We start from the raw sequence: 26,245 nt of genomic DNA on the forward strand, positions 1-26,245 counted from the left end.
GACTAGATGACCCCGGGGTACCTTCCAACTTTACAATTCTATGATTCTATCATTCACCTCCTGGCAAATAGAAGGGGAAGAAATGGAGGCAGTGAGAGATTTCACCTTCTTGGGCTCCTTGATCACTGCAGATGGTGACAGCAGTCACGAAATTAAAAGACGCCTGCTTCTTGGGAGAAAAGCAATGACAAACCTAGACAGCATCTTAAAAAGCAGAGACATCACCTTGCCGACAAAGGTCCGTATAGTTAAAGCTATGGTTTTCCCAGTAGTGATGTATGGAAGTGAGAGCTGGACCATAAAGAAGGCTGATCGCCGAAGAATTGATGCTTTTGAATTATGGTGCTGGAGGAGACTCTTGAGAGTCCCATGGACTGCAAGAAGATCAAACCTATCCATTCTTAAGGAAATCAGCCCTGAGTGCTCCCTGGAAGGACAGATCGTGAAGCTGAGGCTCCAATACTTTGGCCACCTCATGAGAAGAGAAGAATCCTTGGAAAAGACCCTGATGTTGGGAAAGATTGAGGGCACTAGGAGAAGGGGACAACAGAGGATGAGATGGTTGGACAGTGTTCTCGAAGCTACGAACATGAGTTTGACCAAACTGCGGGAGGCAGTGCAAGACAGGAGTGCCTGGCGTGCTCTGGTCCATGGGGTCACGAAGAGTCGGACACGACTAAACGACTAAACAACAACAACAACAAAGTTACCTCCAGGCTCCTCCTATTCACTCCCGTCCATATCTACACCACAAACCTCCATTAATTCTATGCTGGTTGTAACTGCCAAGGCTTCCCTAAAATATTCGGGTGTGCAGCTTGGTGAGAATACCGCCGGGCAGTTTTTCCCCTTGTCCCACCGAGTACGTGTGGACGCGGATGCGCGCTCGCACACCGCGGATTCCTTCCCAATCGTTTGAAGGGAGCGCAAACACGAGTCGAACCCGGGAATATGAAGGATATTTTATTGTATTTTTATTTTAGTTTCCCTGCTCCTCTTCCGCATTGGCTGCCCACCTGCACCCTCCCCCATCCCTCCCCTCGGATTGGTCACTCCGGAGATCCAACTGTTCCTTTCCGGCATTCCCATTGGCCTCCCGAGTCGATCCGCCTCCAATTTTAAAAGGGATTATTGCTCCTCTTTCCCAGCGCCGACCTCCCCTTCCTTTCCCAGTTTTCCAGCTTGGGGTGGGTGGGGGTGGGGGTAAGGGAGAAAACCCGGCACGCATCCCCGGAGAGCTGGAAAAGGAGGGTGGTGGTGGAAGGAGGCACCTCGGTGAGTTCTCCAAGACCCAGGGGCTGCCTCTTTAAGAAGCGCAGCTGGAGCTGCAGGGAACATCTGGCCGGAAAGGAGAGAGAGAGGGCGCACGCTGGGGGAGGGGGGCTATGGCCTCTTCCCGGGTCTCCCGCATTGCAGTTAGGGAAAGGGCATCTCGATCTGTTTAGGATTTGCCCCCTCCTAGATGTGAATCCCTCGAGAGCACCACTAGATCGACGGAGTCAGGGCATCTTTTAAGGGGATTTCCACCCCCACCCCCCGCTCGCTTGCTCCTCCTTCTACAATCTGTGTCTCCCAGGGAAACGGGCCGGGGTGTCCTGGGGAGAGCGAGGTAGGGGAAAGGGCTTCCCCCAGAGTTGCATGCCGGAAGGGGGAAAGGAAAGCGAGTGGCTGCCGCGAAGGGGAATCCCGATCTGATTTTCTCTCGAATCCCGACGACGAGTTTTCCTTTGTCTATGGTCCATGCGTTCCCCCAGGCAGCGTTTCCTTCCCTTCCTGCACCTAGCAAATCCCCGGCCTGCAAAACCGCTCCCTGCATCTTCCAGCCGGCGGGCTACCGAATAGGCCGCAGCCTCCCTTTATGTACCCGTGATCACTCTATATGCAACTTTTCAGCCGTTCAACTCATTTATTCATCCATCACCTATTTCTCACCGGCCATCTCTCTTGCACCGTAGATTATTACTACAGTATTCATCTGGCTATTTCCTTTCTTGTCCATCAGCCGTGGTCACAGGAGCCCCCAATGTTTTATTCAAGTGGGTCCATATTTTGGTGGCACTTCCTGCCTCTCTTTATCTGCCCTTAAAGGAAGCTTTTTGGAGCTTTTTGGGAATAACATATGCTGGTAGTCTTACTCTTATTTTTACCAGGCCTGTATACAACCACTCTGCCCCTGAAGAATTGCTTCCAGGTGATCAAGCAGAGGAAGGTTAATCTTAAATCACAAGCAACCTTAGTAGCTTTTGTATTTGCTCTTTTCAAGCAAGTAACAGATTTTAGTGAAATTTACCACCATTGCAAGCATGTTAAGGGTTGCTACCAAGAGAATGCCTAAAGGGGGGCTTCCCCTGCTTCTTTAATGCTAATACTGTACAGAGCAGAAGACCTACAACAAATGTAGCACAGTTGTGGGTGGGTTGTGCACCATTGCTACATGGGCAATGTGCCCATCACTGCTGTGCCTGTTGTTTGGCTTAAGAAGGATCACCACCATGAAGAGAGGATTCCAGGATCTAGGCAGATTCATAGGGTTGCCAGACTCAATAGTGGACAGGACTTCTGTGCCTTTAATTGCCCTGCTCTCTTTTGAGTCTGGGAACCTTAAAGAGAAACCAGCAGACCCTTTGTTTAATTTCCAAGCAAAGGGTCTGCTGGTTTCCCTTTAAGGTTTCCAGACTCAAAAGAGAGCAGGGCAATTAAAGGCACAGAAGTCCAGTCCACTATTGAGTCTGGCAACCCTACAGATTCAGCATGCCTACCTGAGCTTTTGTGGAAGTAAGCATATGCTGATCACTGCAGATGGTGACAGCAGTCACGAAATTAAAAGACGCCTGCTTCTTGGGAGAAAAGCAATGACAAACCTAGACAGCATCTTAAAAAGCAGAGACATCACCTTGCCTACAAAGGTCCGTATAGTTAAAGCTATGGTTTTCCCAGTAGTGATGTATGGAAGTGAGAGCTGGACCATAAAGAAGGCTGATCGCCGAAGAATTGATGCTTTTGAATTATGGTGCTGGAGGAGACTCTTGAGAGTCCCATGGACTGCACGAAGATAAAACCTATCCATTCTTAAGGAAATCAGCCCTGAGCGCTCACTGGAAGGACAGATCGTGAAGCTGAGGCTCCAATACTTTGGCCACCTCATGAGAAGAGAAGAATCCTTGGAAAAGACCCTGATGTTGGGAAAGATTGAGGGCACTAGGAGAAGGGGACGACAGAGGACGAGATGGTTGGACAGTGTTCTCGAAGCTACGAACATGAGTTTGACCAAACTGCGGGAGGCAGTGCAAGACAGGAGTGCCTAGCGTGCTATGGTCCATGGGGTCACGAAGAGTCGGACACAACTAAACGACTAAACAACAGCAGCATGTGCTGCAACTAATCCTTAGCTTGCTCTGTGTCCAGAGGAAATGGTGGAGGCTTAAAGTGCAATGCAGTCGTGCATATTCTGCAACTCTCTACAACCTGAGTACCCAAATCAGCATATGGTGGCATGGATCTTAGCAGCCTGGAAATCTGGCCTTGCCTCTGGAGATGGGCACATGTGCTAGAGCTTGCATACTAGCTATGGGGAGGGGGTTTCTTAGCTACCCATCTTGACATCCCTTTGTCTCCTGCTTCCTCCAGGCTGCGGCCATGGCCACATTCACCCGGGAAGAGTTCTACCAGCAGCTCCTGAGCGGCTGCGTGTTGCCTACTGCTCAGCAAGGCATTGAGCAGGTCTGGACACTTCTGCTCTTGTGCCTCGTGTGCCGTCTCCTCTGGAGATTGGGTAAGTGCAGACAATCTTAGGCACGCAGTCCTCCAGGGCATTCACCAGACCCATGAGGAACTCTGCGTTGCAACCCCATACTGCTCTCACTCACGATCTGCATCTAAATCCAGCTCCCCGCAGCTCTCTTGCTTTGTGCAATTGCATCACAGCTGTGGCCCAGTGGAAAGAAAGACTGTTCAGAAGTAATGCCAAACCATGGTTTGGTGTTACGAGAATGAGTCTTGGGATTCCATGCCCCCCCCACTAGATTTGACAGTAATTGGGGAACATGTGGCCCTGCAGATGCTTCTGGACTACAACTCTCATAATTCCTGGCCTTGCTAGCTGAGGCTGATGGGAGTTGGGGAGATCCTAGTTCGCAGCAAAAGCATTCTTACACCAAAATGCTCAGGACGAAGTGCTCCATCATTTAAGATATTGTTATGATGAACTAAAGGAACGCGGGTAGCGCTGTGGGTTAAACCACAGAGCCTAGGGCTTGCCGATCAAAAGGTCAGCGGTTCGAATCCCCATGACAGGGTGAGCTCCCGTTGCTCAATACCAGCTCCTACCAACCTAGCAGTTTAAAAGCACGTCAAAGTGCAAGTAGATAAATAGGTACCACTTCAGCAGGAAGGTAAACGGCGTTTCTGTGCGCTGCTCTGGTTCGCCAGAAGCGGCTTTGTCATGCTGGCCACATGACCTGGAAGCTGTACGCCGGCTCCCTCGGCCAATAACGTGAGATGAGCGCCGCAACCCCAGAGTTGGTCACGACTGGACCCAATGGTCAGGGGTCCCTTTACCATTACCTATGATGAACTAAGAAATGATTTCGTTACCATTTAATTTTGGTTAAACCATACATGCCTAAATCAGGGGTGGCCAAGGTGATGCCTTCCAGACTTCAGTTCCCATCAAACCTAGTTGTCAAGGGTAATGGGAGCTTTAGCCCAAAACATCTGGAGGGCACCCCATTGGTCACCTGCTGGGGATTTATGCACACACACGGTGCCTGCTTTTCCTCCTGCTGCAACAACCACAGCTCTCTCTCTCAGTCTGGATGTCATTGCTGAGCTACATCTGTGGACAGGAAGCACGGCCAGACGTGAGATGGAGGGTATAGTTCCAGGCAGACTGGAGCGATGCTTGGGGAGGGAGGAGCCGCAGCGCCATTCCCTCCACTCAAAGCTCAAACGTTTCCCTTTATTTGTAGTGGACCTGCTGTTGTCAGCATTCCCCTTTCGAAAGGGCTTTTACCTACCAGGTCCTAATGCAAGCCCCAGCTTTCTTTCCCATTCTAGTTACAGCTCCTACCCTTCTTACAACTGCTGTTTTATGTGTAGCGTAAAATGACTGCGGAGGGTGTCTTCTTTCTCTTCCAAGGTAAATGCACAGCTGGGGAGTATGGAGGAGGGATCTTGAGGGGAGAGGACCTAGCTCAGTGATGGAGCCCCTGATTTGCACACAGAAGGTTCCAAGTTCAAATCCCCACTTAAAAGGAGCAGGGAGCAGGTGATGTGGAAGGCCTGAGACTGTGGAGAGCTGCTGCCCATGTCAGTGGGCAATACTGGGCCAGATAGACAAAACAGTCCATGCCCCTTCCAAACCATACACTTCCCTCAAGGCATCCTGAGAGCTGTAGTTTGTTAAGGGCGCTGAGTGCTGTTAGGAGGCGCCTATTCCCCTCACGGAGCTACAATTCCCAGCGTTCCCAGGGACTAGGGATTGACTGTTAAGACCACTCTGGAAACTGTAGCTCCAGGAGGGTAATAGGGGTGGCGCTGTGGGTTAAACCACTGAGCCTAGGGCTTGCTGATCAGAAGGTCGGCGGTTCGAATCCCTGTGACGGGGTGAGCTCCCGTTGCTCGGTCCCAGCTCCTGCCCACCTAGCAGTTCGAAAGCACATCAAAGTGCAAGTAGATAAATAGGGAAGGTAAACGGCGTTTCCGTGTGCTGCTCTGGTTCGCCAGAAGTGGCTTTGTCATGCTGGCCACATGACCAGGAAGCTGTCTGTGAACAAATGCCGGCTCCCTCGGCCAATAATGTGAGATGAGCGTGCAACCCCAGAGTCGGTCACGACTGGACCTAATGGTCAGGGGTCCCTTTACCTTTACCTTTAACAACATTCTGCACCTCGCAACAAGCTGCATTTCCCACAATGCTTTGGGGGAAGCCATGACTGTTGAAGTGCCATGATACTGCTTTAAATGTATAGTGCGGATGGGGCCATGGGCCTATGTCCCCTGACCCTCTCTCCACCTGACCTCCATTTTCCTCTCTGGCCTTCTCCTCGCAGCTCTGCCATCCTATGTCAAGCACCTGAGCACAGTCGCCAGCGGCTTCTACGCCCTCTACCACTTCTTCCAGCTGCAGATGGTTTGGGTCGTCCTCCTCAGCCTCCTGTGCTACCTGGTGCTGTTCCTCTGTCGCCACTCAACCCAGCGCGGCGTCCTTCTCTCCATCACCATCCTCATCTACTTGCTCATGGGGTGAGTGAGGGCCAGGAGCAGGTAGGGAGGGCTGCTCACAGGCTGCTATAGCCATAAGTGGTTGGCTGGATGAAGAAGAGTAGTTAATGGGAAGCGGAGTGCAACAGAAGTTAAGAAGATCTAGACAAATGTGGAACAAAGTTGGCAGCTTGGCCATTGGAAGGGACCCCTGAGTGTCTAGTCCAACCCCCTACAATGCAGGAATCCAGCCCACAGCTGTCCTTGGGTGGGCTCGAACCACCAACCTTCTGTTTCACAGCCAACCCATTGCGCCACCTGAGGGATCATAACAGTTTCCCATCTTTGACCTTCTCCCCCTCTCCCCCCGCCCTTCCTTTTTGCAGGGAGATGCACATGGTGGACACAGTGAGCTGGCATAAGATGAGAGGTGAGTGTTTTGTAGATCTTTCTAGAGCTTGATGAATGTGCTTCCTTTCCAAGTTGCTCCAAGTGCAGCATTCATACCTATCACTCTGCAAGGAACGCTTGGTTTTCATTGGATTGTTGTTGTTGTTTTGCAGGGAGGTGGGTTTTGAAATATATAGTACTTCTTCGACTCTTGAGTTTGGCTGCCAATAGCTCTTCCTTGTTTCTTAGTGGCTCTGTTCTGTCTACAATCCTCTTGGCACTCAGCACCTGAGTTTTCCATTAAAAGGAATTACATCCCCCTCTATTTGGTGGTCCCATTCAGCCACCATGGAATATCTTCTCTCCATTTGCCTGATACTTTTTCATAAGTCAGGTCACATCTTGGGCAGTGAGGTCTCCATAGGTTACTGGCAAGCACTGAAGCACTGAATCTCTTATTGTGTGTCTGTCTGCTCCCTTCCACCAGGTGCCCAGATGATCGTGGCAATGAAGGCTGTGTCGTTGGGCTTTGATCTGGACCGGGGCGAGGTGCCAGCCATCCCGTCCCCAGTAGAGTTCATGGGCTATATCTACTTCATTGGGACGGTCATCTTTGGACCCTGGTTCCGCTTCCGTACCTACCAGCAGGCTGTGGAAAGCCGGAGAATGGTGAGCTCCCTATTATGTGTTTATTCCTGGCACAGCATAGGGAACAGGGCCTGGTTAGTTGGGGGTCCAGTAAAAGGGCATGATCTTTGAATATTGGAAACCCACATCCATCCTACCCAAGCTATTATTATTGTTGTTGTTGTTGTTGTTGTTGTTGTTATACCCTGCCCATTTGACTGGGTTGCCCCCGGTCACTCTAGGCCAGGGGTCAGCAAGCGTTTTCAGCCGTGGGCCGTCCACCTTCCCTCAGACCATGTGGTGGGCTGGACTATATTTTGAAAGGGAAAAAAAGAACGAATTCCTATGCCCCACAAATAACCCAGAGATGCATTTTAAATAAAAGGACACATTCTACTCATGTAAAAACACACTGATTCCTGGACCGTCCACGAGCTGGATTGAGACGGCGATTGGGCCGCACCCGGCCCACGGGCCTTAGGTTGCCTACCCCTGCTCTAGGCGGCTTCCAACATAAATAAAAACATTTTAAAAATTAAACATTAAAAATAATTCCCTATACAGGGCTGCCTTCAGATGGCTTGGGGGTTGGATAACTCCATACCCTCCAACATTTCTCTGATGAAAATAAGGATGTACTAAGGAGAATCGGGACGTTCTGGGATCAAATCAGAATCTGGGATGGCTTTTGTAAATCCGAGACGGTTCCTGGAAAATAGAAACACTGCATCCCTTGTTCAAATGAAAATAGAAATATACTTTATTGTCACTGTAACACTTGTTTACAGTGAGATTAAACGAGCCCCCCATCCCCCCCCCACAATCTCTCAGTCTTTGTGACTCTCTGGGTGCTGTCACACGGCCACCAACCCCGAACGTCAGCTGCAATGCTGCTGTCTTCCATTTTGATTTTGTTCTGTGAACTGCCTCGAGTCCTCTGGGTATAGGGCAGTATATAGATAACAACAACAGCAGCAACCTTATATCTGATGAGTTGACATGAAGAGGGTCTCTCATTTCTATTCATACTAAGATAATGACCGAAAAACAGTGTGAAAGATGGTATTTTCTCTCTCTTTCCTCTCATACAGAGCTTCTCCTGGCTCCAGAAGGTCTTCCTGAGCTTCTTCCTCTGCCTTGTGTGCCTCATCATGTCCACTTGTGTGGCCCCCTATCTCTTCTCTTACTTGATACCCCTCTACAGCTACAAGCTACTCAGGAAGTAAGTTGGTTGCTCCAAAGAGATACTCTGACCTCGGCCCCAGGCTCCATGCAGCTGGCCCGTTGGGTTTGTTAGGGAATCCAGCCAGTGAGCTAATGGAGATTTTGGACTCCTCACAGGCCAGACGGGAAGCGTGCTGTAGAATGGTGGGCCCTAGTATATTTTTAATTACTGGATTTTTTAAAAGGCAAGTGGACTTTATTGTCCGAGTTCCTCTCTTCCTCCATGCCTCTGAATTGTTCAGAGAGATGTATTGCACTTACTTTAAGCTCTTAAAAAACAACAAAAAACTCTCCTGCGAATATTGGAGGGGGGAGGAGGAAAGTGAAATAGGGTATATGGGATATGGTCCTTGACCATATATATCAGGTCATTTAATGCAGGTTAGCTGCCCCTTAACACTCCTTTGCCACCTTGTGACTGGAATCAGAGTGGATAAACATAAGGAAAAGGCTGAATGTTCTACCCCTTTCTGTGGGTGTTTGTGGGTGAAGCTATTCCAGATTCATTGACCCAGGGTTAGGTTAATTAACATGGTGGACTAATTATATGTTTCCTGCTGTGGAGACATCTCAAAATACAGTTCTGGGCACAGTATTACATCCCCTGTTCTAAAACCTCAGCTTCTAGCTCATCTTTGGGCTTGGTGGGCCAAAATATGGCATTTATCTTCCATCTGCGATGCTGTTTAGCACCTAGGGGACACAGGGGGATATGTTTTATACAGGGTGAGCTACTCTAAACTCCGACCAGCAGCCGTTTTGCTGCTGGCTATACAGTTCAGAAGGGCTTCCAGGCTTTTCCTTTAAAGCCCTGAGAGAAATGCTTTCACATCCACAAGCCATTTGGCAACTAGTGCAGAAGGGAGGGGCCTGTGGCCCTCTAGTTCAGAGCTTTCCAAACTGTGAGTTGCCACACATTAGTGTGTCGGCTGAAGTGTGTAGGTGTGTCGCATGAACACTCCCCGCACTCTTCCTGGGGCTGGAAAGGGGTTAGTTTAATCTCTGGTTTGCTAGTAAAACCAAATTAAAGGTAAAGGGACCCCTGACCATTAGGTCCAGTCGTGACCGACTCGGGTTGCGCGCTCATCTCGCATTATTGGCCGAGGGAGCTGGCGTATAGCTTTCCAGGTCATGTGGCCAGCATGACAAAGCCACTTCTGGCAAACCAGAGCAGCACACGGAAACGCCGTTTACCTTCCCGCTGTAGCGGTTCCTATTTATCTACTTGCATTTTGACATGCTTTCGAACTGCTAGGTTGGCAGGAGCTGGGCCCGAGCAACGGGAGCTCACCCCGTCACAGGGATTCAAACCGCTGACCTTCTGATCAGCAAGCCCTAGGCTCAGTGGTTTAACCCACAGCGCCACCTGGGTCCCTAAAACCAAATTGCTGTGTCGCAAAATGATGCATGTCTAAACAAACAAACATGAAAAGTTTGGAAAGCTCTGGTCTAGTTGTTGGATGGCATCAGCTCCCAGGAGGCCAGTGACTGAAGATGACAGGAGTTGTGTTTCGCAACCTCTGGAGAGCCAGACCGATTCCCCATGCTGGGGCTCTGATATGTGCCTGGTATCTTCACCCTGAGATTGTTTTTGGGCCTTGGAATAACTGTAGCAGATAAAGGTGCTGTGGTCCTTTGCTGTGGGGGTGAGGAACCTGTGTCCTTCCCCCAATGTTGCTGCAGGACCCCGCTTTTAAGACTGACGATGCATCTGCAGAAAAAGAAAGTACCGTACGTTTCCGTGTATAAGGCTATGTTTTGTCCTTTTAAAATCATGCTAAAAAGTGTGTGTGGGGGGGGGGTCATCTTATACATGGATAGTGCATAGGGTGGATGTTTGATTGGTTGCTGCTGTGGCTGTCAGCGGCTATTGTTCGTGTTATTGGTTGCTGCTCAATAACACTCCGGCAGTTGGGTGGGCAATTGGCAGCTTCTGCCGGTGATGGGACAGACGAGAGTCGGATTTAGTGACGCGTGTGGGTGAGCGATTTTTGGCAGTCCCCCCTAAAAAAGCTCAACAAACCTGGGTAATCCTTTGCAAAAAAACAACAACCCCTCAACAACTCTGTGCCATCCCCCCCCCATTTTCTTAAATCTGAGTCCCCCAAAATAGGGGACGTCTTATACATGGGGGTGTCTTATAGACTGAAAAGTACGGTACTTCTTCACACAAGTCTCAATCAACCATAGAGTTTCTCTGCCATGAAATGCGGTGGGCCAAAAGTGGTTTGAACAAATCTGTGAAGGAAGAGCCTATCAAAAGTGGCTGCCAGTTAGTTACTGGGCAGTGGTTGCTGGGGAGTGGTTGGTTTTTGGTGTGTGGGGTTTTTTTTTCAGTGAAGCCCTGTTGTGGAGCCTCTCGTTCCAATTGCCCTTTCCAGTTCTGTGTTAAAATTTTGCATAGGTACAGTGAACGAAGGGAGGATCCCAGGAATACTGAAGCATTTAAGAGTTGCACTTCCTTGAATTTAGTGGATGCTAGGCCAGGGAGAAGTTCAGCAGCTGTGGCCTTTTCCATCCATACTGGGAGAATAATAATAATAATAATAATAATTATTCCCAGTCAATAATTATTATTCCCTTCCCAGTCAAGACCGGGCTCAGGGCGGCTAACAACAAAAATATCAACGCAAGTATAAAAGAAACAATTCAGTTAAAATGCAGATTAATACAATGTTACAATTCAATTTTAAAATTAAAAATCTACAAGAAAGATAAAACCATTATAAGATAAAACCTTAGGGAAGGGTAACCCCGGGGTCAGACTGCGTCAGTCCAAAGGCCAAACGGAACAGCTCTGTCTTGCAGGCCCTATGAACAGATGACAAATCCCGCAGGGCCCTAGTCTCCTGAGACAGAGCGTTCCACCAGGTCGGGGCCAGTACTGGTCGAGGCCAGCCTAACCACCTTGTGACTCGGGATCTCCAATATGTTATTATTTGTGGACCTTAATGTCCTCTGTGGGTCATACCGGGAGAGGCGGTCCCATAGGTACGAGAAGCAGCTCTTTATCAAACCTTTCCCTGCCACATAGTTAAATAGCGTTTTAAATATTATTTGGAACGTCCTAAAGCCTGATGAGCTCATTTTCTTTCTCTTTCTCTTCTGCATTCTTTTGCTTCCTTGTATCCACCCTCTCCCTCCCGGTCCTCTCTCTGTTGGACTCTGTTGGGATCGCGCTACTTGCAACAGGAAGCGCAGGAGCAGGTAACACACACATACACACACCCCAGCACATCTCTCCAGCTGCCGGGCTGCATCATCTCACTCATTGCACAGCTGCATTCTTAACCTTCACGTGTCTTTTGTGGCTTCCATCAGTGGCAACGCATCTGTTCTGTCTCTTGACGGGAGGCGCCGTGGGGTCACGGCTCCCTCAGTCTGTTCGCCATGTTCCAGACACGGTTTGTTTTTTCCCACTGTGAGGCCCAGCAACCGACGTATCGCCATTGGCTCGTTTCCATTGTGCTCGCTGTGTCTTGCCTTGTGGGCTGTGTCCGGTGTGTCTGCTGTCCTCGTCTAGTCAGTGGCTGCTTTGCTTGCCGTTTCTGTGGTCTGCGCCATTCCGCCCTGCTTAGGTCTGTGTCACCTGGTGGCTTTGAAGTAAGGCCTGGCTTTCTTTTCCCGAGTCTTGTGTACTGTGACTTATTCCATGGCTTGAGCACTCCACTTCTTTCTGTTAGAATCTCAGGGCAATTTAGGAGGACTATCCCACTTCTTACGTCCGGGGGCTAAGATCAATGAATCCTGGAGGTGGAGGGAGCTGGGAGGCCCCAGCTGTGTGTGGTGGAAGGAGATGGGCGATTGGAAGGTGGTCACTTTCGGTTCTGTTGAACACATTGAAACAGTATGCCTTGTCAATCAATACTGAGGAGGACCAGATGTAATCTATAACGCTAGCCCCTCTAGTTCCTAGGAAAGTATAGTATCCCTCGGACCAGTCTTTGGGTGTGCCATGCAAGCTGAGCAACCCGCAGTTAATGGTAAACTCCAGCAGTATGATGCCAGCCCTATTGATGGTCTTGTCGTGTGAATTCCATGTAGGAAACCACTCCTCTTCTATGAATAATTGTGACATATCGGTAAATGAACTTATATCTGCTCCAATTCTGGCATTAAAGTCCCCCATTATAAGAATCTCTGACTTCGGGAATTCAGCCACAGATTTATCAAGGATAAATATTAAATCCTCCCAAAACTGATTTGGATGAGAAGATGAATAAGTAGATGGATTGTACAGGTTTACACATATGAAGCCCCCAACCGAGCTGTTGGTGATGTGCAGAGTTTCTGTGCAGTGAGGCCTAGTCTGCACTGCACTCATGCCAGAACCTTAATCACAACCTACGAAGGCACATAGCTCAATGGAGGACCCTGCGTCTGTAAAGGCAGCCTGCCTTTAAAGTACCAAATGCTGCCATCAAACAACAGCATGTGGCCATCAGCTTTATGCAGCAACATTGCGTGAGTTCACAGTGCCCGGGGCGGGCATGAACCAGGTGCCCCCCCATGCCAGTGCCCCCAGTGAGGCCCAGCCCAGTGCTCCTCTCCCTGAGGGTTGGTTCCTCCGCCACCAAGAGAGGAGCGCCCCACTGCGCTGGGGCCACCTGCTTCCTGAACCCTCAAAAATCCACACCCAGGGCTACAGCCCCTCTGGCACCCCCACCCCTGCCTTTATGCTGTTCTTTGTGAGCTCCTAAGAAGTGTCTAGGACCCAGGTGGCGCTGTGGGTTAAACCACAGAGTCTAGGGCTTGCTGATCAGAAGGTTGGCGGTTCGAATCCCTGCAACGGGGTGAGCTCCTGTTGCTCGGTCCCAGCTCCTGCCAACCTAGCAGTTCGAAAGCACATCAAAGTGCAAGTAGATAAATAGGGACCGCTCCGGTGGGAAGGTAAACGACGTTTCCGTGTGCTGCTCTGGTTTGCCAGAAGCAGCTTTGTCATGCTGGCCACATGACCCGGAAGCTGTCTGCGGACAAACGCCGGCTCCCTCGGCCTATAGAGCGAGATGAGTGCCGCAGCCCCAGAGTCACTCACGACTGGACCTGATGGTCAGGGGCCCCTTTACCTTTACCTTTAAGAAGTGTCTAGGAGGCCACAGTGAGAAATAGGAAGCTTGTTCTGATCCAGTGAGGCAACTATTATGTTTTTAAGCCAGGGCTCCTGCCTTTTCCTGCCACAGAGGAGGAAAGCACCTTCCGTTTGACAAGTTTGTCATGCAGATGTTAATGAAAGAGCTGTTAATGAAATTTCTGCACTTGCACACTATCATAGAATACAATACCCACAGGCCTGGCTTTGTTCAGTGCAAACCAATGCTATCCAAAATACAACTGAAATCTTCGGCATGTAGGCACTGCCAGTCGTGGCTCTCTGCGGCTTTTTTTTATAGTTCTGGGTTCAGTCAATATGGAACACCTTAATGCCCCAATATCTACTGATATCTTTATTCTTCCCTCTCTGTTTCTCGCTCCTGCCATGTTATTTCCCTTCTTGGTTCTGCCAGGAGCACCTTGGTGAGGTGAGTCTTCATGCGACTTCTGTTTCTTCGCTTCCCCACCGTGTGGGTTTGCAGAGGTTCACTGGCTTCAAAGGCAGGCAAGCAAAAGAATCAAGGGGTTGGGGTTGGAGCAGCTCCTGTGGGGAGGGGAGGTTACAACATTTGGGGCTTTTTTGTTTAGTGAAAAGGTGAGTAAATCAGCAGGAGAGGGTAGAGGTGTAGAACTTCAGGCGCAGTGGGGAGAAGGTGGATCGGGAGAAGTTTTGCTTCCTCTTCCATAATATGGGAGCTCCAAGCCAGGGAAGTTGAATGTTGGAAGATTCAGGATTGATGTGACGTGGCTTAATACCAAGCAAGACGGTTGTCTAGCTCTTTTACTCCCTGCCCCCGAGGGCTCCTTTAACGCATCAAGTGGCAGTTATGCCAAACTAGTATTATTCCACGATGGTTGGCTCATAGAGGGAATGCAATTGGCATTGAGCCGACAAAAGCTTCAAATCCCCATTTTGCAGAGTTAACGCCATTGGAGGGATCGGAACTGGGATGCTAAGAGTTACCTGCTGACCTGCATGTAGCTCTTTTCTCTACTAATCAGGAACTCTCTGTGAATGAAGAATGACTGTCTGGGGCAGGCATGTCAAACCTGCGGCCCTCCAGATGTTTTGGACTACAATTCCCATCTTCCCCAACCACTGGTCCTGCTAGCTAGGGATCATGGGAGTTGTAGGCCAAAACATCTGGAGGGCCGCAGGTTTGACATGCCTGGTCTGGGGTTACTAAAACTGCTAGGGAGAGCTTTGGCATGAGCACCTGCCACCTAAGGAAAATGGAGAAACTAAAAATTGCTACTTGAGATTTGCAGTTACGTCTGGAGGAGCAGTAGTACATAGGGTACAGATCCCATAATCAGATCCCAGGATCTTCTCAGGGGGCAGGGATGGACCGGTGTCTTTGGCTCACTGACTTGAAATTACCAGTCAAAGTGACTTCTTTAGACACTGAACAGGTTTATCAGGCTGGGGGCTCACAGGACAGCCAAACACAGGACTTAGGGCTATGATTCTAAAGTTAAAGGCGCAGTACTTGAAGTTGCGCATAATGTTCACATGATGAAATATGGGGAGAGCACAATTCTGATTTTTCAAGATTAAAGTTAAGGCGGTAACAGGGTTTTAGACCCATTGCTGCTGCAAAAGGGGGTGAGTATTAAGGGGTAGGGGGCTTCCCTTTCAATTTGGCTTCCTGGCATAAGGCTAAGTTCTATACTGCACCTTACTCTATGAGATGCAGGTGTGCTACTATCCAAAGTACACCTGGAAGTCCCAGAAGGGCTGCAAGGATCTGATCCCAGCTGACAATGGTAAAACCATGTGTTTGTGCACATCTGTTTTCCTTGCCCTGGGAACAGCAGAAGGAGAGCTCTAGAAGCAAGAACCTTTGGACTGCAACGGGAGCTGAGAAAGAGAGCAGAGCCACCGAGTGATATCTATCAAGGCCCTCTCTTTATACAGTGGTACCTCTACTTACGAATAACTCTGCTTACGAATGTTTCTACTTACGAATGGAGCTCCGTCTGCCATCTTGGATGCGGTTTAGATAGGATATTTTCTACTTACGAATTTTTAGGTAGGGTTGCTTCGACTTACGAATTTTTTCTCCCAATGCATTCCTATGGGATTCGACTTACACATTTTTTCGACTTACGAATGTGCGTTCGGAACGCATTAAATCCGGAGTTTTTTGTTTGCGTTTCATATATAGTTTAACTGTCCCCATTTTTTACTGCCACCTCACACTGCATTGCTGCCCTTTATTATGAAACATTTCTTATGATCTGGCCCGGGGCGGGGGGGCAGGGGGCGAGGCATCTATACCAGCAATCTTATGTGGTCAACCCCCACCCATTGCTCGCGCTCGATTGTATAAGGAGCGGATATACACCTGAGCAGATACACACCTGATCTTCAAGGGTGGCATAGCTGATCCATCAGCCCCCTTTCTGAAGCTCACCCTGGAGAGGCTGCAGTTGATAGAAAATCCATTTTACAGAACAACACTCAAAATCTGGAGGGGCTCCGTCAAAGTCTTGACCCCCCCACACTTTCTCCTCTTACTCCATTTGGAGAACACCCTCGTTTCCAATCTACTTTTGAGAGTGGTCACTTTGGTCATTGGGCAATCAAGAGTTGCTTCTGTGTTTTGGATCTGTTAGAGGGCAACAAATGAACAGGCATGCCTGAAGCTCATTGGCACTCCGGTGAGCGGTTTTCAAATGGTGCAAATTCAATCTTTTTAGTACACTTGTCCTTAGAACGGAAGGCCCACTCAGAATGCTCACCTTTTATGAGCACATTTGTATGGGCTTGTCTGGAAGCTTGAAAGGGGCGGTTTCTTTATTGTACAAAGGATTTCTGTCGGAAGAAGGGGGGACAGCATCTAGTCTGAGAGAGGGAGGCGGATCTGGGCAGAAATATTGATGAAAGAGAGTTGAGAGTCCAGTGAAGCAAACCCCGCTCAGTTTCAGCCAGAGTTAAAGAATTGGTGCATCAGGTGGGGCTCTGATCATAGAATCATAGAGTTGGAAGAGACCACAAGGGCCATCCAGTCCAACCCCCTGCCAAGCAGGAAACACCATCAAAGCAATCTTGACCTATGTCTGTCAAGCCTCTGCTTAAAGACCTCCAAAGAGGGAGACTCCACCACACTCCTTGGCAGCAAATCCCACTGTCGAACATGATGATACAGTGCACCTGTTACAATGGGAAGAGTAAACCAATACCTGCCCATGCAATGCTGGTGGGGTTGTTGCATATTGGGCATAGACTACCACAGATGGTAGTTGTGCCTAGTAGTGGCAGCTTTTCGGACTTGCGTTTTTCAGGAAATCTCGGCGGTTGTTTCTGCAGCTTATACTCTCAGACCCAGCTCTGACTCTGTTGTCTATCAAGTATGAAACAGGTGATCTTATAAAAAAAAGAAGAAGTGGCTATTAATCTGGAAATCCCTCCTTCTCATTCTCCCTTTGCTTTGGAGGGTTGCTGGGCAAAGTGTGTCAGATTTGCTGGTGTAAGGGTCTTGCTAAGGCTTCTTGAGTCAAAGGTGCCTGGTGAGCCTCTTCTGGTGTTTATGGGTTGTATGGATAGCTAAGTTGGACCTCCTCTCTCAAAACCCAACTTTATTTGGGACTGTGACCACCTACGAAGAGAAGTACAGTCAAACCTTGGTTGTCGAATGGAATCCATTCCAGAAGCCCGGTCAGCTTCCGAAAAGTTCGACAACCGAGGCATGGCTTCCAATTGGTTGCACTTCCAAATGGTTGCACTCAGCGAAAGCCACATCAGACGTTCGGCTTCCAAAAAACGTTCGAAAACCGGAGCATTTATTTTCAGGTTTTCAGCCTTTGGGAGCCAGAACAGAGCTATTTGGGAACTGAGGTTTGACTGTATACCCTATACATAATGTGTTCTTTGCAGCCCTGCAGTTCTGTTCCATAGTACCCAGGATATTACAGTGGTACCTCGGTTTAAGTACACAATTGGTTCCGGAAGTCTGTACTTAACCTGAAGCGTACTTAACCTGAAGTGAACTTTCCCATTGAAAGTAATGGAAAGTGGATTTATCCGTTCCAGACGGGTCCGCGGAGTACTTAAACTGAAAATACTCAAACCGAGGCGTACTTAAACCGAGGTATGACTATAACTGTAGTTCCAATGTGTTGTTTTTTAATTTATTGTATTATTACCTGGTTTTTACTTCTTGGTGTTTTAATTGTTCCGCCTATCTAAATAAAATAAAGAGAACACTTCTTCATACAGCACCATGGAATCAGATGGCTTTAGAAAAGGATTAAACAAAGTCATGGGGGTATAGGGCTATGTTCCGCTGTCAGTCTGCCTGTGAACACCTGTTTCTGGGAATCCCCAATGTGGAGGGTGCTGTTGCTGTCAGGTCCTGCTTGTAGGCTTCCCGTAGGCATCCGGTTGGCCACTGTGAGGACAGAGAGGCCTTTGTCCTGATCCAGCTGGACCGTTCTTACATCTTTGTGTCTTGCTGTTGCATCGTAGCTGGCTTCGGGCTTACGAAAGCGCTAGCTCCTTCCACTTCAGCAACTATTTTGTGGGCTTCCTGTCCGAAACAACGGCCACGTTGGCAGGGTCTGGCTTCACAGAGGAGAAAGACAACCTGAAATGGTGAGTGTTGTTGCAGGGGTGTGTGTGTGTGAGGTGGGGGGGGGGTGCCTAGGATACTGTACTAAAAATGTAACCTCCTTAAATCCCACAAATAGGCAAATCAGAAAACAGATGTTAAAGTAACTTTTATGCATAACCCGGTCTGCTGGAATAGTTTTTGCAAAGGTGTTAAATGTGGTCAGGTCCCCCCCCCTCCATGGTTTGTTTTTTGGTGGGTAGTTATTAATAATAATAATGGCTTTGATTCAGACTCGGTTGAATTTAGGCTGCAATCTTAACTGTACTTACCTGGGAGTTAAGCTCTGTTGAATTCAGTGGGACTGACTTCTGGCTTAGACATGATTCAGATTATAGCCTCCTGTTGTTGCCAGGTCAGTGGAGACTTTCCATGAATCCAAAGACCCCCCTTCCTGATTTCTGGCCTGCATAATGATTTTATTCCCTCCTCCTTCCAGGGATCTGACAGTGTCTCGCCCATTGAATGTGGAGCTGCCCCGTTCCATGGTGGAGGTGGTCACCAGCTGGAACCTGCCCATGTCCCGTTGGCTGAACTCCTGTAAGGATGTGTGCACCTGCTGTGTTAGTTATGTGGAGCCTTAGAAACAGGCTACATGAGGACCCTCAGCCTTGGGCATCGCCCCTGACAATGGCTCCCTGAGGAAGGGAGGTCAGTGACCCCTTATGGCAGGGATGGGGAACCTGTCGCCCCCCAGAAGATGCTTCCCAGCATAGTTAGGTTCCTGGGTCTCCCATTGTCTTCACCCCCTCTTACCACTGGGGAGGGGGATGTAGACTACCCAGAAGACCTCTCTCTATTGCTATAAGTATTTACAAATCCTGGGGGGTAGGCTTGAGATTATATGGTAGGGTTAATCCACACATGCAGATTGGGGAGTGGGGGACAGATTTCAGATCTGTGAGCCCTGAAATGGACTAAGGTATCTTCTTGCCTGATGCTGGGCATTTAGACAGATCTAAATCTCTGAGCCTAGGGCTTGCTGATCTCTGAGCCTAGGGCTTGCTCTAGCCTAGGGCTTGCTGATCAGAAGGTCAGCGGTTCGAATCCCTGTGACGGGGTGAGCTCCCGTTGCTCGGTCCCAGCTCCTGCCAACCTAGCAGTTCGAAAGCACGTCAAAATGCAAGTAGATAAATAGGAACCGCTACAGCGGGAAGGTAAACAGCGTTTCCATGTGCTGCTCTGGTTTGCCAGAAGCGGCTTTGTCATGCTGGCCACATGACCTGGAAGCTATACGCCTGCTCCCTCGGCCAATAATGCGAGATGAGCGCGCAACCCCAGAGTCGGTCACAACTGGACCTAATGGTCAGGGGTACCTTTACCTTTACCTTTAAATCTCTTTGCCTCTTACTAGTCAAGAGCCGCAGGAGCCCCTTTTAAGTAGGTTCTGGGCTGACAAAAAAGGAAGTACTTCTTCACACAAGGTGCGGCGATTAACCTGTGGAGTTTCTCTGCCATGAAATGTGATGGCTTTAAAATAGTTTGAAGAGATTTGTGGAGGATGAGCCCCATCGAAAGCTGCTTGGCAGGATGGCTAAATGGAGCGTCCATGTTAGGAGGCAGCGTACCTATGATTTCCATATGATATGGTTAAATGACAAAGGGAAGCCTACTGTAAGCTTCCCAAAAGTGTCCAGGTGGCCAATATTGGGAACAGAATGCTGAACGTATGACACCCCAGATATTGTTAGACTCCAAATCCCATCAGCCTCAGCCAGCATGACTAGTGGTCAGGGGTGATAGGAGTTGTAGTCCAGCAAGATCTGGAAGAGCCACATTTTCCTTTCCCCCAAAATGAATCTCAACCAGCAAAGCTGTTCAGATTCTTAAGTCTATGGCAGCGTCATGCCCTAGAACTGGCCTCCTTCCACTTTGGTTGGTTAGTTGGCATTCATGTCTGTCTCAGGAGACTGGTATTGAATTAGCATAGTGAAACTGGAAAGACATTGTTATCACCTCTTATTGAAGTTGCGAACGGTTGATATGTTTATCTTGTATACATTTAAGCTTGACCTGGAATTGTCACAGACAGAATCTCTCACTTTCATAGTTTGGCCAAACTGCTTTGCAATTTCCCACCCTGCTCATATCTCTGAGGATAACCCTTCCTGTATCTGATCAAGTCTGTTTATCCCACAATAAATCTGTTACATTGGTAAGCTGCAAAAAGAAAAAAAACAACTGGCCAACTAGGAGAGATTCTCACCAATCCACTGCTATGTGGGAAGAAGAGGAGTGACAGCTTCCAGGAAATACTTTGAAACTCAGTGGCCGAGTGTCTGGAACAGATAAATGTAGTAGCTTGAAGTAAATGCATTTTACTGCATCTCAGTTGAGGTGGGGAAAAGCTGGCCAGGGCACCCAGTAGGGAGCAGAACATGCTGTCCCATCACTAACTTTCTCCACCTGTTTCCAGATGTCTTCAAGAACTCCTTGAAATTGGGCACCTTCTCAGCAATCATTGTAACCTATGCAGCTAGTGCCCTTCTACATGTAAGTATCCCTCTACAGAAGCCGCTGTCTCCTGTTCCTTGGTCACACCCTGTCATGACGAAACATGTACGAATTTGTTTATCTCAAACATTTGTGCCCCATCTTTCTACCTGTAAGAGGCGCCAAGGCAGCTCACAATCACATGGACTAGTCCCCAGGCATTTTGCCAGTGCTTCACCTCACCCCTGGGTCATAGCTGCCAAGTTATCCCTTTTTTACAGGGATTTTCCCTTATGCTGAATAGGCTTCCTCGCGAGAAAAGGGAAAACTTGGCAGCTATGCCCTGGGTGCTGCTTAAAAGTAGGTTGCTTTGCCCTGCTGTAAGGCAGGGCTGGCCTGATGATCGCTCCCTTTCACTCATGGCTACTCAGGACAAACCTATTGACCTTCATCTGTTTCCTTCCCAATATGCACCAAATGGCTGCCAGGCAGAGGTGGAAATGGCAGCAGGTGACAACTCCAGGGTGCTCTAAGGGCCATATATGGAAAAGAGACATTGTGATCCTCTGCCAAGCCCTGAGGAAGACACAGATGTTTATGAGATACAGGCTGATCCACTCAGGGAGGAACCTTCAGGGCCTTCTTCTGTGGCCTCCTATTGTAAGGAAAGGGCCTGTTTACCTTCCTTGATCTCAGAGGAGGAATCCTCAGTCATCTCCAGCCCCATGTAGAAGCCAGCGGTTGTAGAAGCAGAAAAAAGTCATTTTCTAGAGTGCAGACAGCTCCTTCAAGAAGTTGAGGCTACCTGCAGTATAGGTCTTGCCAGCTGCCTTAAGGCTTCAGCTCTCTGCTGAAGCAACATCCCTCTGTAGCTGCAACAGGAGGGAGAGCTGCGGATGGGAAGGCCCACTGGCAGCTGGCCATGGTCCTGACGTCCGAGATCTCTGCTGAAAGAGACTCTGCATGACTTTGCCTGCCCAGAAGAGATTCTGCCCTTCCCGTGTGAGACCCCGCAAAAAGAGCTTCTTGCAATCAGCAAGACTTCAGGGGAGTGGGCACTATTGCATTGGGGGCCATTTGTCTTTGCTTCATTAAGCCTATTCTTGGGAGGGGGAGACCCTTGGAAAGCAGTTTGTTTTCTTCGAGAATGCAAGCAAGACGCAATCCCTGTCCTGAGATTTCTATTCCAATTGAAGAACTCTCTCTCTCCCTCTTCCTTCCCAGGGGCTGAGCTTCCACCTGGCGGCTGTGCTGCTCTCCCTGGGGTTTATCACTTACATTGAACACGGTGAGTTCCCTCTTTCCTTTGGCTGGGGACCAAATTTGGGTGGTTCTTTACTTCCATCTAGCCTTGGCCCAGAAATTGGCCCAGTTCAGACATAAAGACAGGTTATGGTTTGTTACATGCATGCCCTCTCCTCCCCTTGGTCCCTCTTTTGCACTCACGGGGGTGGTATTCAGAGCTTTCTTTTGCCATATGTAACAAACCACAGTGACTGGTTTAATCCAAATACAGGAAACTGTGCTTTGAATAAACGACAGTCAGTTAACAAGCCATGATCTAAAACCAGTATTTAGGCTTTGAGCAGCAAAGACAGCTCTTGAGCACAGCCTCACTCACATGCAACCACTTCTTTCTTTCTTTCTTTCTTTCTTTCTTTCTTTCTTTCTTTCTTTCTTTCTTTCTTTCTTTCTTTCTATAATTTTATCGGTTTTACAAAATAAATCACAATTAACATTTTTCAATAAAATAATAATGAAAATTTATTATTTATACCCCGCCCATCTGGCTGGGTTTCCCCAGCCACTCTGGGCGGCTTCCAACAGAAAAATAAAACACGGTAATCTATTAAACATTAAAAGCCTCCCTGAACAGGGCTGCCTTCAGATGTCTTCTAAAAGTCTGGTAGTTGTTTTCCTCTAAATCTAAAATAAAGCAAGATTCTTCCAAATCTTAAGACTTCCCTCCTCGCCTCCATGTGTCCTTTAAGTATCTTAATCAACTGCATATTATAGTTCATCCAAATTACAGTTCTCCAATATATCCAAAGTTTATGTAACATTGCAAGAGTCATTCAAAGCCTCCCAAAGAGTTCAAGTGTTTACAGTGTTCTTTTAAGTACAATCTATATTTGTCCCATTCTCTACTGAAGTTTTGATCTTCCTGATTTCTGATTTTCCCTGTCAGTCTTGCCATCTCTGCATAGTCAAGCAATTTCATCTGCCATTCCAACTTTGTCGGTATCTTGTCTTCTTTCCATCACTAGGCAAGCAACATCCTTGGCAGCTGTAGTTGTGTACATGGACAGTCTTCTAAAAAGTCTTCAGCATATCTGCACCTAAAATTCCTGTTCTTAAAGTTATTTTAAACATTTTTAAAATTTATTATATATCATTTCCCAGAATTCCTTTATCTTTTTACAATTTCACCATATATGGTAAAAGGTGCCCTCTTTTTCCTTACATTTCCAACAGAGATTTGAGTTAGTTCTGTACATTTTCGCTAACTTACTGCTTTCTTTCTGCCTAGTTCTCCGGAAGAGGCTCGCCGTCATCTTTGATGCCTGCATACTCTCCAAGAGGTGCCCGCCAGGGTGTTCACATCGCCACAACACGGTGAGATGTGCCTTGGGTTCCGAGGATCTACGGGTGCCCCCTTATGCCACCATACCAGGGGTCTGGGAGCTCAATATATACGATCTTCCTGGTGCCTCAGGTGGATGTCTTTTCTGGCTCCGCCTCCTGCATTCTTTTTTAGTATGGGGGTGGGTGCAGCTGAACATGCCAGATGTGCTCCTTGCTCCTCGCTTAGTTCCAACCCTGCCGGTTATAGCAGAGTGATACCTAGTTGGGTGCCCCTTGACTGAGCCTCCACTTCTCCTCCTTCTGCAGAGTCTTTGGGTTTACCTCCTCAACCTGTTCTTTGGAGCGCTCGCCATTTTCCACTTGTCCTACCTAGGCTCGTTATTTGACATGGATGCAGACGACTCCGTGGAAGAGCAGGTAAAAGGGACAAAACACAGACTCATTGGGCAGTTGTGGTGGCCATACTTTAGGACAGGCACGTGCAACTCCCAAGAGACTGCGATCTACTCACAGTATAAAAAGACCGCCTATGATCTACCTATTGTCATTGCCAAGAGTTGCTGAGGTTTTTCTTTTTAGGGGAGGATTGACCAAAGTTGTTGAGCTTTTCTTGAGGGGGGGGCAAGGTTGTTGAGCTTTTTAAAGGGAAAGGTGGAGACCAAAGTTGTTGAGCTTTTGGGGGGGAATCAAAAAGGAACACTAAGGCAATAGCAAGAGTGTTGAAGAAGTAGGACGAGGCAGGATGCCCCAGAAGCAGGGGTGGACTTTGGTCTTTCAAATTTCCGCAGCGCCCTCTGCAAGCCCCAAATCCGGAGCCCTATGCCTATTGCCTTCTGGTTCTGCTCAATTTATCATATTTGCGGCACCCTGCAGCGCCCCCTAGGCTTAGCGCTCAGCATGGCAAAACTGTTTGCACTGCACTAAATCTGCCTCTGCCCAGAAGAGAGTTTTTTCGGGGCGTGGGGTGGGGTTATTGGAAAATAATATATATATATATATATATATATATATATATATATATATATATATATATGATAAGAATAATATTGGAGAAAACTGGATATTGAAACCTGCTTAACCTAAATCATATATCCCAGTTTTACAGCGGCCCTTTAAAGTACGCTTCACGCAGAGTATACGCAGTCAGAAGTTGACCTGGCTAAGAAAACACCACCAAGAGCGTAGGGAATTATCTTCCTTATATGAAACCCCTTACTAGCTGCACACTCGTTTAAAAGTATGCAGATGAAAATACAAACGGTTGGGTTTCTTTAACTGAAAAACAAACTGACTCTAAAGAGACTTTAAACTAAAGATAAATGCTTTCTCTCTTAGCAATGTTATCTACCCACTTTCCGAAACCTCCCACAAAACTCCCATTAAACTACCCGAGAATTAACAGCAAACCAGCATTATAACTAAGCAACTCTCATACTAAGATTCAACTGGGAATCTCTTAAACTGAGAGAGTGATCTACTTAGAGATGAATCAAACTGAAAGATCTAACTAAGAGATACAGAAGGCTTTCTGGCAGAGCCTTATATACAAGAAGCAGAGCCCACGCCTGTGAGCAATTAACAGAAACACAGGCACCTGTTTCTCTTAAACAGACAGTATTTACATTAGACCGGCTCTAAAGTAAATTGACTATTCAAAAAATCCAACAGGGGTGGGGTGGGGAGTGGGATTACTTACAAATTATGCTATTTTTTTGAAAAAGAAAATAAATGCCGTTCTATGGCATAGGCTGGGCCCACTGATTGCTGCAGAAAGAAAGATTGTGATGCTTTTGGGGGGGGCAGCTAAAGCTGTCTGCCTGGAGCATCCCTCCCTCTCAGCACCTCCTTCTTTGTCTGTGTTAAGCTTACATTTGTAAGAACTTTCCCTCCCCTGCCCTCCCTCCTTACCCTGCAGGGCTACGGGATGTCCTACACCATACACAAATGGTCTGAGCTGAGCTGGGCCAGCCACTGGGCAACCTTCGCCTCCTGGGTCTTCTACCGCCTCATCAGCTGAGCTGCGACCTCTGTGCCGACTTGAGGAGACGGAGCAGAAAGTCCAGGAAGGAGAGGCGGAACAGACCTCGTCTCCTTCAAGGAAATCGGATGCACCCCCCTGGACACGCCGGCTGGCCCCTTTTCCCCCCCCCTCTTGGGACACTTACTGGGGGAAGGGGCCTCTGGGCAGGGCAGACTGTGCTCCGCCACGCTGTGGCAGGCCCTGACCCAATGCCCTCACAAAAGGAAGGAAATCAGGTCCCATGTGGAAAGGGGCTGCTGAGAAAGGTAGCCCAAACACACAGAGGTGGTCTTGCTTTTGGTTTTAGACTTCCTTCCCTCCTTCTGCCCCCTGGGAAATTGCTGGCCCCCGTCTGCCCATCTTGGGGCTCCCTTTAATGACCAGGTGTGGAAGTTACAGCACCATTTCTCCTCCTTGTATGATTTTAAATGTAATTGTTTTATGTTAGAGCTGTTGCCCCCACATGATCCCCATGCATGCCCCCTCTTTTTAGCTCCTTTTGCTCCCTTGCGGCTGACTGTCAGGACTGCATCGGCGGCTGTCATGGCATCCCTGGTTATTGTTGGGATTGTGGGCTCTTTCTTCAGTAAAGTCTGATGATTGGTTGATTGTAATCACGGTCTCTTTTAAACTGTATGTGGGTTTCTTTTGTCTCCCCTTCGCTGCCTCTGAGGGAAGGGTTAAGCAGGTTATGGTACCTGCAGACAGGGTTAAGCAGGTTATGGTACCTGCGTTTCCAAGTAGGGCCGGCCCACTATGAGGCATGGTGAGGCGGCTGCCTCAGGTGGCAGGATCCACAGGGCAACAGATCCGACCTCCAAGGAATACATTGCCTCTTGTTCCTGCCACTGCACACCCTCCTTGTACTATTTGGCAGGTTCTGTTCTACAACTTACAGCTGTTTAAGTGGTGTAGTTAACTACCACTGATGTAATCCCTGCTATTGCAGCAGAGGTTTGTGAGTTTGATACCTGTACCTACAAAAGGGATGTGTGGTCAAAATTAAGAAGAGGCAGAAGCAGACAGTAGTCACCCTTGGAATAACCCTGCAGCTCAGAAC

At 48.3% G+C, this 26,245-nt stretch overlaps 1 protein-coding gene across 1 annotated transcript; it reads left to right on the forward strand.

Annotated features, from left to right (window-relative positions):
* Positions 1–1,186: 1,186 nt before the first annotated feature.
* PORCN (porcupine O-acyltransferase) lies at positions 1,187–25,861 on the forward strand. The gene is made up of 13 exons (XM_035097124.2): positions 1,187–1,275; positions 3,628–3,772; positions 6,051–6,243; positions 6,588–6,631; positions 7,079–7,260; positions 8,310–8,440; positions 18,005–18,130; positions 18,586–18,686; positions 20,563–20,639; positions 21,804–21,867; positions 23,110–23,195; positions 23,472–23,582; positions 25,081–25,861. Exons 2-13 carry the CDS (start codon positions 3,637–3,639, stop codon positions 25,180–25,182), a joined length of 1,353 nt encoding a protein of 450 aa, XP_034953015.1. The 5' UTR covers positions 1,187–1,275; positions 3,628–3,636; the 3' UTR covers positions 25,183–25,861.
* The last annotated feature ends 384 nt before the right edge of the window (positions 25,862–26,245 follow it).

Source organism: Zootoca vivipara, chromosome 16, assembly GCF_963506605.1.
Source record: "Zootoca vivipara chromosome 16, rZooViv1.1, whole genome shotgun sequence".
In the NCBI taxonomy this organism is placed as follows: domain Eukaryota; kingdom Metazoa; phylum Chordata; class Lepidosauria; order Squamata; family Lacertidae; genus Zootoca; species Zootoca vivipara.

Coding starts and splice junctions, on each gene's coding strand:
- PORCN (XM_035097124.2), top strand. CDS start 3,637: ATGGCCACATTCACCCGGGAAGAGTTCTACCAGCAGCTCCTGAGCGGC. Junction 6,632..7,078: donor GAGCTGGCATAAGATGAGAG/GTGAGTGTTTTG, acceptor CCCTTCCACCAG/GTGCCCAGATGATCGTGGCA. Junction 23,583..25,080: donor ACGACTCCGTGGAAGAGCAG/GTAAAAGGGACA, acceptor CTTACCCTGCAG/GGCTACGGGATGTCCTACAC.